Consider the following 14,449-nt stretch of genomic DNA (forward strand, 5'->3'; position numbering starts at 1 on the left):
CCTGATGCAGCATCCTGGATCTCACCACTTTGTTAATGTGACAGCAGGACTTTGTCCTGGGAAGTTTAACAGAGCTGAATTGACGCTTGCTTGCAGACAATGCAATAGGAATATCTGCTTTTCAGGTCAGATAACCGTCGAGGTGCAAGTGTCTTCTGAGAAGAAACAACTCCTTTCCTTGCAAAAAAAGTTGTCCCTGGTAACAGGTCTCTGGAGTTCATTTTCCTCCAGAACGACTTTTTAGGGATATGCAAGCTCTTTAAAAAGCGTAGGCAATTTTTAATGTTTTAGATACTAAGTTGGTGTAGGGTATCCAGACAGAACTGAAATGACAGATTCTAATGTCAGCAAAACTGATTTGAAAGAAGTATTGATTCCATGTTGTATTTTATATCCGAAGCAGCCAATGGCAAATGTTGTCAAAATGGAATCAGATGTTTGTAACTTAATACTTAAGAAAAATGATGAGTGCATGTTTTTGACTTTAAGTATTCTCTATGCTGCCTGGCTTAAGACATAAACTGATGTAAAAATAAATGACTGCCTGCATAATTTATGTAATGTCTTGCTCCCTGATCCTGTTTGTATTGATTTTTCTAAAAGGCTTTTGTGGCCACAGGAACCAATCTGTCTCTCCAGTTTTTTCCGGCCAGCTGGCAGGGGGAGCAGCGACAGACACCGACCCGGGAGTATGTCGACTTTGAAAGAGAAGGAGGCAAGGTAAGAAGGAAATTGCTGCAACTGAAAGAAATGTTTATGCTGTGCTTGTGGTCTGATTAGTATGGGCTGCGTGTATGATGCGAAATTACTAATAATTCCCATCTTGGTGCATGTAGGTAGTCTGCGAGTGCAACTGCAAGCCAGTATAATACTGGTGTAAATATTAACATTGTTTTGAAGCGTGTTAATATTTTTGGAGGGAAACACGTGGCTGGTCCTGGTGGCTCTTCATTATTTTGAGGAACAGAACTTTCTTCGGTCATGCTATGTTAGAATTTTGGGAGCAGCTTAAATTGTTAATGGTGTTATTTCTAGAGTGGTAGAGAAATCAGAGGTTGGCTGCCCAGTTGTGGTGGGCTAACGAACATTTGCTTTCTGACCTCATTACTTCATTGGGTCTTAGGTTGCCAGTTGACACAGCAAGCAGTCAACGTGGTGTCGAGTGGAATGAGTCTTTTTTTTTCCCCCCTCACTTTCACCATAAGTGGTAATACAGAATAAGCATTACTTTCAAAATTGATTTGTGACATTTTATTTCTTTCTGAGGTTGTTGTCCCGTGGACTGACACTGAAAGCAGGAGTTTGTTAATGACAGTGATATTACTGTGAAGCTGTGTTAGAATTAAAGCCAGAAACCTTGCTTAGTCTGGTCAGTTAAAATGAAGTTACTGAAATCGCTTGTAACTGGTTTTGTTTTACAGGAAAAACATACCTTTTAGAAATGTAGATGCTGTCTCTTACCTATGCTGCTCTAGATGCCTTGGAACTGATCCAAAGATCACTGAAGTCAATAGGAGACTTTCTGCTGACCTCAGTAGGTTTGGACCAGCACTTAAGGCCCCTCGGCCTTTCAGGTTCAGGCTAATTTCTCTACAGCTCTTTGACTTTAAAGATTTTAATAGACTATAAAGTTCTGGCTTCTGCCTAAAAGTTTTTGCCCAATCTCATAATGAGTAGCAGTTAACGTTACCAGATCTAACAGGCTGGAGGAAATATTTGAAGCGTGTTCAGGGTTGACGATATATTGCATCTTTTAACTGCTGCTAGGTAGGAAGATAAATATTTCCTATAGTGGGGAAAACCTGGTTGGAAGAAAAAAAAAATTCCTGAGGGCAGATATGGTATTTGGAATTCAACTTAACGAGTTTTTTTGGAAAAAATTGTGTTCCGTTCAGTCCTGTGAGGCTTCCAGAAGTTTGACGAACCGGGGGAGAAGGAGTGAAGTTGGCTATGCTGGGCACTGACTGCTTTGCTAAGGAAGCTGAATTGAATCTGGCTCTTACTGAAAAATATTGATTCTGGCTCACAATTGAATGAGGAATTTTTCTTGTAATGTGTAAGAAGACTGAGGTCTTTCTTCTTGCCAGTTCAAAAATAATTTTATTTACTCCTATATATTTTTTAACTTTATTTTCCCTGAATGAATTCTTAAAGTACTGAACTATTTCATCCATTTCCTTGTGTTGGCTTAATCAGGTAAGAACCAGGCAGATAAGCTGCGTATTAGAATAGAGCGAGAGTCTCTTCATGTGTGCCACTCCCTGTTTTATGTCTGTTTACAGTAAATTCTAGAGTGCTTCACTAGATTGTTCAGTCTTTCATCCAAAAAGAGGCTGGAGGTGGACACACTAATAAATGGGATTAGCGTTATTCTCCAGGACAAGCAAATCACAAATTTGCCATTGTAATCAGGCTTTACTATTGTAAATCACGTGTGAACGCAGGCTCTGCACAAAATTAAACTCGCCTGAAAGTAAGCCACTCCCATAACTTCAGAAGAGGAGCAAGCAGAACGGGAGAGAGCTGCTTACGTTATCAACAGAAACAGTTAAGTGTTTTATCAGTCGAATGGTCTGAGATTTTTTTGTTCTCTGTAGATTTCTGTAGCCTGGCTTTATTAAGAATTTCTTTCATAGGCTTCGGCAGTCTCTTAATGCCATGTGATTTCTGTAGCTCTGTGCAACATTGTTTTATGAGCTTTGATTCTTGAGGCAGTGCATAATGTGTGTTTGTTCATCACTGGAGCTAAGCCAGCAAGGCATGTTTTTAATTATATGAATAAAAAAAGGCTATGGGGGGAGCTGTCAGTTAATTATTATTTTAGGCATTAGTTTGAGATCTAGAATGCAGATAAACTTACCAGCGCTAGAATATTTATATTCTGGAATTCTGCTTCACTGTTTGGCCAAGCAAGTGATGGCCCAAAATAGTTTATCCAGAGTTTGAGCGTGTCACTGTTGTGCCCAAGGAGCTTTGTACATATTGACGAAGTTACCAGCGTGGCATCTGCTGGGATTGCCTTCTTAAATGACTGAATTTTAGAAAGAGAAACACCCTTGTGAATCCACGTGAAAAGTCAGGACTCTGTAAATATTTCCTTTGTAGGCTTGAGGTTTTTCAGCCTGGTATTTCTTAACGCGGGGATTTTTCCTATGCTTTATTTGACTTTTAATGTTTCTGGTCTTCATGATGGTTGGGTAGGCCACTTGTGGATACCCAGTCTTCATTAATTCAAAAATAGAACAGCAAAGTGTTCACTTGAGTTTAAAATGAATAGAAATATTGAGCTGAACCTTTTAATATTGTGTGTTCTCTTTGTTTATTAGCAAAAGTAATTGTGTATTTTAGTGTGTTTTTTTTTTTTTTTTTAGGTTTGTCATAGCAAAAGAATACAGAGCAGTAAAACTTGCTCCCTAGATTCCTGGACTGTAGGAATTGTAGGATGCTATTTCGTTGCAGCCTTGTGTGGGGTGGGGTGTGCCAAATTGAGAGTGTGTCCTCTGGATACCTGAATTGTGCTGAGGCTTCCTGGTCCTTTGTATTGTCAGGTAGTGTCTGTTTCTTTCTTTTCCTTTAAGAACACACAAATAAATGTTTTTAAGAAACCCAGAGGCAGGTGGTGTAGTAGCATCATCTGTTGGCTGAAATCTCATTGTCCCCTTGTTCTGTTAAGAACTGTGAGATCAATTTTTTTCATCATTCATTTTGTATTCTTTTTACAGTAAGATAAAATACCTCTGTTTTTTCTTTCATTTTTCTAAGTCTTATATATAGCTCTGGTCTTTCTTGCCTCAAAGCATGTTAGTTCTCAGATGTTCTTTTATTGTTTAAATATCGGTTACTGCGCCGATGAAGTGTGTGAAGTTGTTCTACTTCCCCTCCCCTTTCTAATACTCTTCTCCATCTCATTTCTAATGCAGCTGAACTTCCTGTCTGCTGCTCAGCAGCAGCTGCTCATAAACCAGAATCTTCAGCACAGGCTTATTTTAGTGCCATACACGGCGAACTCCACGATTCCGGAGCACAGCGCGTCAGGGAGGCTTGAAATCGATTTGGGGTAACAGGTACACCACACATGAGGTGTAGCTGGGCTTTCTGCTCCCTAGGCCATTATCTCTGTTCCAGCCATAAGTAAAGAATACTGGACTTTAGTTTTCTTCCTGGTAGTGCTGAGTTTCTCCTCATGTGCTATTTTTCTGTCCTAAGTAGGAAATTTACGTAGCTTGAAGTTGATTTTAATTGCTTCGATGAATCATAAAACCTGGGATTTCTGTCACACTGCAGACACCACAGCAGTTACAGAAATATAATGAGTGAGAGAGGTGGTGTATTTGAGTAAAAACTAAATTTAAATGGCAGTCAACAGCTCTCGTTTTGCACTTGTCCCCTTCTCTCACAAGAATTAGTTATGTGGCTTGATGAATAGCACTTGTCCCCACAGCAACTTTTTCTTCTGACGTCAGCAGTAAACTTTGGCGGGTGATTGGGATGACATATTGACCGCTCTGTTTCTTGAGCAAATGCAGTTTCTAGTCAAACATAGGATCGTGGTGTACCCAGCAGGATTTGCTTGGAAAACGAAAGCTTAATTTATGAGTAATGCCTGAATACCTCTGCTAACCTGCGTTGAATCAGAGGTTTCTTTGGTTCACACCTCTATTTGAAGAATTTAGCTGAAATATTACTTCATCCAAAACAAGTTGGAGTAGCAGGTTTTTTTGGTACGCTTTTGAACAAATAAGAGAATCTAACTTACGGTTTCAGCTCTCAGTTCTTACACCGCTGTAGTGCCAAAGAGCTATTTTCTTTACATTGCTCTATTTTCAGCCCACCAGTAGCTGGGACCTGGGGAATTTTTCCATCTAAAACGTTCTCACTGCTGGTGGAGTTAGTGTATGTGTTCCCTGAAAGAAAGGAGCTTTGACGGTGTGCCACCATCTCAGCCATGAGATAAGTCACCAAGACTTTGTCATTTCTACATGGGGGCATGTAAGGTGTGACAGATAAAAACGTAGCAAATGCCAGCATTTAAGCAGTGCTGTGTACATTGGTGTGGCTCGTCTCTTTGTATGTGAGGATGGTCAGCTTCCCAGGAGCTGTCCTGCAGGACTGCAGAACAGCCTTGCTGCTTCACAGATGAAAGCTCAGGAGGTGAGGATCCTTGCGTGGCTTTGTACTAACTGATCTTTAGGCTAGCTCCTAATGCCCCAGTGCATTAAGGTATCAGTATTTTATGGCCAAATTTCGAGCCTGTTCAGCTGCTGATCTCTCCCTTTGTTTTAGCAGAATAACACAGGATTACTCTTCTGGCTTATTTTCAGTTTAGCACAGGAACACTGAGCAGGGGGCATCTGAGTGGAGCCCTGACGAAGCCCCCATCGCTGGTGCTCGCTTGTGGCTCTCAGGCTCCTTCTGTAGGCGTTGAAGAAGAAAGTCAGTGTGTGTTTGTTCTGACAGCAGGTACACGGGGTTGATCTTGTAGCCAGTTCATGTTCAGCCTGACAAAACAGCTTGCTCATTTCTTTGCTTATTTATTGGAGTTGTGTGTCAGGGGTCCTCTAAAGCCTTAGTAGGTAAGAATCCACTTTCCTACACGGTCCCCTTGATCAATTTTTATACAGGATTGTGTGTATGGTCTGCGTAAATATTTCTAGTAGATGTTTGTGTTTTTACATTTTATGATGGTGTGTTTCAGATCTCTTTTATTTTAGCAGAGACTGCTCAAGTTCCTCTCCTTTCTCCCTCCCCAGATATGTCACTTTGTGTCTATAGCCTTTTTCTTTAGCAGAGAGTGAAACTTGCTTATTTTAACTAGATACTTTGAGGTGGTATTCTTTATGACCTGCTGTTGCTTCCAGCAGAGCTACCAAATTGAGACTCTTGTTGAAGCTGAGTAGTCACAGCATCCATATTTGGCCTTCATTTTCCTTCAAAACTGGGAAATTCCTCTATTTGCATCCTGTTCATACACTGTTAACAGTTAGGAGCTTGTTGCTGGGCGGGAAGAGAAATCTTTAGAGCTCCTGGCTTGCTAGGTACATATTGTCCTGTGCTGGCAGGCAGCCACGGGCTGAGGTTTGGACAGTTGTTCCTGAAGACTGATTTATCCTAGGGTGCTCTCCTCCATTAGAGCATGAGTCACAGCGGGCATCTCTCATGTGACAAGTATCCACAGCCTTTTCCCCTTAACCCGTTCTATCCCCTGTCCTCCAAATACTTCTGTCACCGCACACAGCCTTGTTCATCCTTTCTGGTACATGACACGCTTGTGCCATTTTGAAGCAATGCTTATGAACTGCACTTAAAACATGTTTGTGCCATTTGTGGTGCCTGCCTATCGGCTCTCACTGTAGGTCTCAAGTCCTTAAGATCTGCCATCAGTAAACCTTTTTTTGATTAGCTTTTATTACATGTTGTAGAAGCAGTTATTCAGTCATACTTTATATATAACCTCAAGCTTTTTCCAGAGGTCTAAATGCATCCATTAGAGTTGTATAGACAAGACATTAAAATTACTCATACCCATCCTCCTAGAGTTTCCCAGAAGAGAAACAAAACCGGGGCAAGTTAGTGAGCTAAATTTTGCATTTGGGAACCGGTGATGATACATAAGGACAGATGAGTGTAGCGTGGATGAAAGCAGTACTTAAGATCCCTGCAGCATAGACTTTGGAAGAAATCCAGACATTTGGATTGTTGAATCCTCTTGTTTGCATATCAGTCTCCACTTACTAAACAAAGCTGTTAACATTATGCTTCTTTGCTCTTCTTTTAAATGAATGAGAAAAAGACGAGCATCGCTGTTGAAGATGTCTGTTTCTTTGTGAAAAATCACTTAATACCTCAGTCTCAAAGAAATACTCAATAAGGCGATTAAACGCTAGCTATGAGAAACTCATTTTTTTCAAAGTTACTGAAGTGTTTCTTCAAGCTTTATTGTCCTAAGCACAAGTAACAAAATGAGCTAATTAGCTTGCTTAATTGCATATTTGATGTTTAGCAAGTTGGCCTGGTGAAATATGTACTGTGACAATAATATAGATAAAATAAGGACTTCTTCTCGTGCAAGGTTGCTGTTCCAAGCACGTACGAGTATTAATGAGCAGGTCATATTCTGGGGAATAGTTGATCTGCAGATGTTTTATCCATATATTTTCTGTGTCACGTTAATGACTAGGCTTGTACATTAAATCCAAATTGCAGCTATTTGAGGAGTCCGTGCAGAAATTCTGCATTCTTTTTGTATTTGAGATACTGTGCTTAAACTGTTGCAAGCCGCAGCTCTACCTTGTGGGACTTCTTGCAACTTGTTTTATCTCTTCCTCTGGTATAAATGCAGAGCATAAAATCTATGGAAAGTGTCATGAAAGGTTTTTAAATCTGTCATAACTTTTCAAGTAAGGGTCACGAAACATCAATTTTCTATTGAAATAGAGTGACTGAGGACAGAATGGTGTCTGTCACAGATCTCAATTCAAGGTCTGAAATCTAGGGAAGAAAGCAGCTGTGGGAGAGTAAGTGGGAGCCTTTATGTCATAGCATCATAGAATTGTGATGTCCTCATGAAATCCTCTTGATAGCGACCAAGAAGCAGTGAATATTGATGAAACCGTTCAGAGGTGATGAGAAGAAATTATAGCTTGCTTCCAGATAGTGTATTCCTTTAAAAAAAAAAAAAAAATGGAAGGGGAGAAAAAAAAAAGGAAAGCCCACATTCTTTGGTAGAGGCAATATTGGGCTTTTTTTGTTTTCTTTTTGGAAAACTAATATAAGCCTAGAGAATGCTTAAGAATGGGAAAGCTCAAGCAGGAAAGCGTCTAGACAAAATAAAACAACTACGGTAGTGTATTTTTCTCATGCTGCTAAAGAGCGTTTGGGGATTTCTTCATAAAGCCTGCATGCTTCTCTGGTTGTTATTACTACGATTTTTTTTGGATGTTGAGGGCAACTACTTCCCCTTGGGTATGGGAGCAGCAGGCAATCATCTTGTATCCGGATGCTTCCAACAAGGGGAAGCAGAGCACAGTACCCTGCGATGCGACTGTAAAACCTGGTAGCCTGGTGGGTTTCCATCAAGGAAAACTCGGGTGTTTAGTTACAGCAGACCAGAAAGCTGGTGGTTCTAATCACTTCAAAAGAGCTTGCAACAAAATTTGTGGAACACACAGGATGGCACTTTCTTGACAAAGCAGTCAAAGAAGCAGTAGTAATTATTTTTTTTAGCTCTGTTCTGGTATCTGGAACTTGAGGCTCAGGCTTTTGAGGAAGTATAACTCATGTCAGCTATGATTTCTTTTTGTTTTTTGAACTTAAAAAGAATCAGTAGGTGGCCTATAGGGAGAAAAAATAAATAGTGCATAAGGGTTTGAATCAGTTCCCCTCTCCCACGGACCATGTTGGTTCTGTCCTTGCTTGGTCGTGCATTTTGACTTACCAAAGGTATGGTTACATTATTCACCATCTTTAACTGAGTTTTATAGATTTCCAAAGGATTTTGCTGTTTGGAGAACTTGCTATTGAGAATATATCTGCAAATGTTACTTCACTAAAGGAAATTCCAAGCCATTGCTAACGATGATTCTCTGCAGAAGCTGATAATTTTCTACAGAGTAACTTTGACACTATAAAATTTTATTGGGTGATGAGCGCTAAGTAGTTATGTTATGCAAAAAAACAAAAATGACTAGCTCGGATTGTTTTACGGCTTGATGCTGTACTACTTGTTGAATAAATACTCATGCACTAGTCCTTGACTGCACTTCTTACTGTATGTGCCTACTTTCTGTGAAAGAACCTGATTCAGTTATGTTTGTGGTTAGGAAAGTACAGCAAAACGAATCAAATGTAAAAGTACAGAAAAATGAATAACTTTTTTTTTTCTTCACCTACCAGTTTGTGCCCATCTTTCCTCCTTCTTTTTTGTCTTTTCCCCTTTGGAAATGATGAACATTTCTCAAGCCAATTTTGGGGGTAGGAGAAAGGCCAGATAGTAAGTGTCATCATTGTTACTGTGTTTTGATACTTGGATTAGTTTCAGGAAAAAAAAAAAAGCCAAGGATTTCAAGTGCTGTGGATGCTGCAGCTCTTTCAGAAGAGCTTTGAAGAATAAGGGCTAAAGGACAACCTCACCCAACACAAGAAAGTCTTATGTCTTGTCTGTCAGATAGCCTTGCGCTTCTTGCTTTGCATGTTAGCTTTAGCTGGAAAGGATCAGAAGGAGTACCTCTTACTCCTGTTCAAGTTCTTTTTTGTGGGTGTGCCAGTTCTTCTATTGTTTAATTATTTTTAAAAGGGGACATCTGGTCTGTCTTTTTGCTTTTTTCTTTTCTTTTCTTTTCCCAGTAAATTCTGGTTTAATGCAGTTTATTTGTACAGCTTGTGGGCCTTTTTCAGTTTTTCCAGACTTAGATCCTGTTTAAGGGGGAGGCTGTCAAAGTGCTCGAGAACAAAATGAAGGCAGAAAGGGCAATTTTTCTTTCTCCTCTCTTGCTCAGGTCAGCTCCCAGGTGGTTTTTATTAGTTGCTTGGCCATATTGTCAAAATCAGGTATTTTTCTGGTTGAGTACACTCTCATTACACGTTTCAAATTCTCAGTTTAAAAACACAGGTTTAAGAGACTGTTTATTTGCACACAAGTGGCATGATGTAAATACTGTGTTTTAGATAAACCTCTCTTTCTAAACCTTCTTTGGAGTTTCTAGCTGTAACTGGCTTTTGTTATATTATTTTCTGAAAGCTTGAAAAGAACTAATTTCCCTACCAATTTTGAAATTTGTGTCTGGAAAATATGTTCTGTCAACGTGGCAGAGAGCAGTGTGTGTCCCTGTTAGTGAACTGGTTTTGTGAGCAGGAGAGTTTCTCAGTTACGTGTGTGCATTCTTGGAGAAACAGAACAGCAGTGGTCTCTTTGCAGTATTTTGCTGCAACAGCATTCTTGTTAAATGTTGCTCTTAGAAAAATGGGACTTTTTAAATATGTGCCCTTTTGGGAGAGGAGATGTAAAATCCAGATGTAATGATGAAAGACCCTGTAAATTTTCACAGGGGAAAACCCCACCACGTATTTGCCTTTCAGATTATCCCGATGTTCTGCTCCTTGCTTTTTTTGCTGATTCTGAGTTCTAGCTCTGTGGTTGGTTTTTCCTACTTGAAGGCACACAGTCTGAGCATGAAACATTTAATGTTGGGAAGCACTGGGGCTTTTTTGTAGCAACACTTCCAAAAAAAAAAAAAGCCACCTGTTCTTTGCTTTGTGTTAGGGTGTTTTTTGGGGGTAGTTTTGGTCAAGTGTAGTGTGTATTTCCTGCTCAGTCCAGCAACTACAATATTTTGGAAAGATGAACTGTGTCTGCAGATGTTTATTAAACAAGTATTGTTTCTGTACAATAGCATGTTAGATTTTTCTATGCTAACTTTTAAGCATAAGTACTGACCAGTCATCTTAATCCAGGGAAAAAATGCTGAGGTCTCCACAGATTTTAATCACATTTGTTGTTCTGACATCATTAATGATTCATGCCTGTTTTTAGTTACAACTTGTTATTTAGTTAGCTGAAATAGTAACCTGCATCATTTAATGAAGTGTTGATCTGCTTTGGAAACAGAGTCATGGTTCCATAGTTTAGCTAATTACACAAAACAAAACAAGAAAAGATAATTTTTATAGAAATGACTTGAAGTGACTTGTAAATCCTAGCTCCCCAGTAAAGTTGAAAAACCAATTTTCTACTTTTATTTTTCTAACTTAGAGAAACCAAACCAAAAATCATCACTGTAGCATTTTGGCGCTATAGAAAGCGTGTTGAGAGAGGCTTTGTCACAGCTCTGACACTGCTCCCAAGATGGTTTTAGCAGGGGTCCGTACCCGAATTTCTTTACCTGAATTTGCTTGGAAAAACGGATGGTGCTGTGCTTGTAATTGTATCTAGACAGGCGTTTCCCAAAACTTGAGTTCTGTTTATGATAAAGCCCAGGTGATTTCTGTATGCACACCTTAGAACTGACCCAGGTGCATCCTGCCAGGCAATTGGGCTTTGCTCTGAAACTGGAAATTGCAGTGAGCATTTTCTGAGCTGGTTCTGCAGCTCTGAATCCGAGTGCCTGCTTTCCTGAGGGAGTACGCTAAGGGAATGCTGTTGCTTGTTGTCCAAACGCATCTGCTATAGCCGGACAGCTAAAATAAGTACTTGGGGTGTTCTTTGGTGGAGCTTGCTGAGTGTTTTTTGAGATATTTTTTTACTTGATTGCAAAATGCCTCAAGCTAATATTTCAGGTTGCATCTTGAATCATCTTTGCCATTAGCATGTGTAAATTCATAAGTTTCTTTGGGGGGGGGGGGGGAGAATACATTTATGAGTCTAAAACTTGTGCTAAAACAATCCCACAACCAACACCACCAAAAAAGTTGTATTCTTCTGAATCCTGAACTTAGCATGAACAATATTTCGGTAACTGTCACACTAAAATAAATGGTGCCCTAAAAGGGGAAATACAGGGGTTTAATATCTTAGCAACAATTTTAATTGCTTATGTGCAACGCAGCCATGCAAATAATAAATGAATTAGCCCTGTGCTCAGCTATTTTTACTTCTTTCTCGTTGCTATTAAAATTCTCGTACAGACTGTTAGCAATCCATGGGATAGTTTGTAGTTCAGCAAATTCTTCTCTTCAAGATGATTTGTTCCTGATAGTGGGTGTATTTGTATTTCTACTGCTTTTTGTTCTTAAAACAAACAAAAAAAAGTGTGAAAGGCTGCATTTAGAAATCTATTTTATTTTTTTTCCAAGCATAGTAGTTTAGATTGAGATTCAGCAAGCATAGTGGTATGAATATTTCTGTTTTGCTTAAGGAACTGACCTTTGTCCTAGCTGATGAAATAGGGTTGCTCTATTTCGTTTTGAATGTTAAGAATTTCTGGAAGGAAAGATTCTAAAAGCATTTGGGATGGCTTTCTTGCATTTTGTCTGTTTTTATGGTGTGTGTACCTAACACGGAGGAAAGCTAAGAAGTTGAAAAGGGCTTTTTACAGAGAACATTTCATGCCCTACCGTAGGCTGATCATTCCCAGTCTTACCAGCCCCTTCCCAGGTTCCTTACCCAGCCAGGAGCTACAAGAGAAATCCTGCACGTGCACGATGAGGAAGAGCTGAGCCATCGGAGCAGGCTGCAGGTGGAGAGATGATGGTGGTGTGCAGGGTGTCCTGCGCCCACCACCCTGCCCTGTGGTCCCTCATCAGCATCTGTGCATGAGCTGCTGAGGGCCTGCGGTGATTTGGGTGCCACCCTTGAGGGACCTACGGGCTGTATTCATCGTGAAAGCCACAGCTCGGTCATCCACGTACGGCTCTTTAGGAAAGAGTCGTGTTTTGTCAGGAAGTATCACTTCCTTTGCGTTTTTACAGAAGGGTGTGAAGTCTGAACTCGAACAGAACCTTGGTTTTGTAGGGTGGAAACCGTTTCAAGATGTAGCTTTCCAAGTAACTTGAAAACGTTTTTCTTTTGTGTTTAAAGGCATGATAATTGTACACTTTGAAGTGAGATAGATGTAAGGATTGATATAAATTTGTTGGCTTTTATGAGCTCTTCCAGTTTGTAGTGATGCGTCTGTAGTTCTCAGATTAAAAGCACCAAAAAGTGTTGTTTTCCTGGTGATTTTAAATGGGATTTTTTCCTCCATTTCCATTCACTGTTTTGGCCCCAGGGCTCTGTCACAGAGGTTCTGTTTCAGAAGGAACTGATGCTCTGACACTTGCTGTAAACTACATTGACTTGGTTATTTTTTGTTAGTTTCTTTTATTTATTGATCTCATGTTTTAAGTCTGAAGCCTTGCATGGAGGTGTCAGCTTCTACTGCAACTTCAGATGTTCTCAAGTAATTTAGCTCCTAAATTGGAACTGTTCTTTTTCCCTAAATAAATAGCTAAGGGTGTTAGTGTCTGTGTTCTGTTGCAAAACTTCAGATGGTGTTTTCTTGGCCTTTCATCAGCTGCTGCTCCCCTCCTGCCCTGCTCCCTTTCTGAAGCCCTCTGATCAGGATGCTCACGCGAGAGTCACGGTGTCTGGGGAGGGCAGGCTGACTCAACAGCCATGCCAAATTGCTATGGCAAGACCACAGCCTTTTATTTACGAAAACGTCTGTGTACTCCTTTGAGACTTCTGTTAAAGGAAAAAGATGAATGTACGGTTTCCTCTTTGACTAGGTAGTCTCCTTTTACTCAGCAGTGTCCAGAGGTGGTGGTGGTGTGAGAAGCTGAAACGATGAGGTTAGCCTTAACCCATTTAACATCTTTCGTACTCGGAGTAAATGTTTACAGCTGTTTCTTTCTTAGTGGTCAGTGTTTCATACGTGAAGTCACCGGGGAGGCTGCTGTTGAAATATTTCGAAGTGGGGTATGATTCAGGGGAAGGAGCAGGACTGGAGCGTACGTACGTGGCTCGTGTGAGCGGTTATGAATGGGCAGCCGTGTGACGAGGCAGAGGGTGAGTCAGGACCCAGTGGCTTCTGAAAGAATGCCTTTTGCTCCAGCCTGCTGGGAAAATGAAAACAGAAGGGAGGGGACGGCACCACTTGGCTGGGGACTGGTGCTTCCTGGGGGGGGGTCAAGTCCGTCCCGGCAGCGGTACGGTGCTGATTCATTAGTCAGTGGGTGGTGAGAACTGAGTGCTGTCTGGGGGAGGAAATGGCCAGGGTGCTTTAGGGAGAAGGAACATTTTCTCTAACTGCAGGATGTGTGGATGGAGCGTTCAGATAGCATATCTGCATCGCATCAGTTAAATACCCTGGTGTTGTGAGATAAGGATTTACTAGAGGACAAAAATAGGATGTGAAACTGAGGTTTTACGTCTTGTGCTCAACTGTTCTCAATGACAAGAAAAAAGGTGTTTGTCTGCTTCACTTTATTCAAATCAAGTCTGGCTTCTACGGTATGAACGAGCGGTGTTACTTGAGCCAAGCCCTTGTTTTTTTTTTTTTTTTTTCTTGGAACAGCAAAGTTAACTCTCAGTTGCAGTTGGAGGAGAAGGTTACTAATTCGAATTCAGGTGAAGAAAAATAACGTAAAACATTTCAAAGAGCACCAAAGGGAAGGTGAGGTGAGATGCTGCATGTTGAAAGCGTGGCACAGAGGTCTGGTGTGTTGAGAAAGCACAAGCACAGCTCAGCTATGTTGAGCCTAATGGATTTGTGCAGCATCTTCCCAAGTTCACGTGTGTTTGTGGTGTTGCTCATACTCAAGCCAGGTAATCTGCCCTGAGATAAGAGTGTTTACTCCTCCTGGCTTTTAGGGCAGCAAACAGCATTTGTTTGAACTCTGAGAGCCAACCTGTTTCCAGCATCAAAGTAACACATCTGCTTTTCTCTTTTTTTTTTTTTAAAAAAAATAAAATAAAATCTAATGCCACGGTGGTTTATAGTGGGAGTTGTAAGTGGAAATTGTATCTTGAAGTGAA

The 14,449-nt window shown here is 40.5% G+C and overlaps 1 protein-coding gene across 4 annotated transcripts in view; it reads left to right on the top strand.

Moving 5' to 3' along the window:
- Window positions 1-14,449, top strand: part of CBFB (core-binding factor subunit beta) — a 42,050-nt gene that overhangs the window by 4,072 nt on the left and 23,529 nt on the right. For all 4 annotated transcript variants that reach the window (XM_038185432.2, XM_038185431.2, XM_038185429.2 and 1 more), the window contains exon 3: window positions 604-720. In XM_038185432.2, coding sequence (XP_038041360.1) covers window positions 604-720 — 117 coding nt within the window. The remainder of the gene's footprint in view (window positions 1-603; window positions 721-14,449) is intronic.

The sequence above is a fragment of the Anas platyrhynchos genome, chromosome 12 (assembly GCF_047663525.1).
Source record: "Anas platyrhynchos isolate ZD024472 breed Pekin duck chromosome 12, IASCAAS_PekinDuck_T2T, whole genome shotgun sequence".
Classification (NCBI taxonomy): Eukaryota; Metazoa; Chordata; class Aves; order Anseriformes; family Anatidae; genus Anas; species Anas platyrhynchos.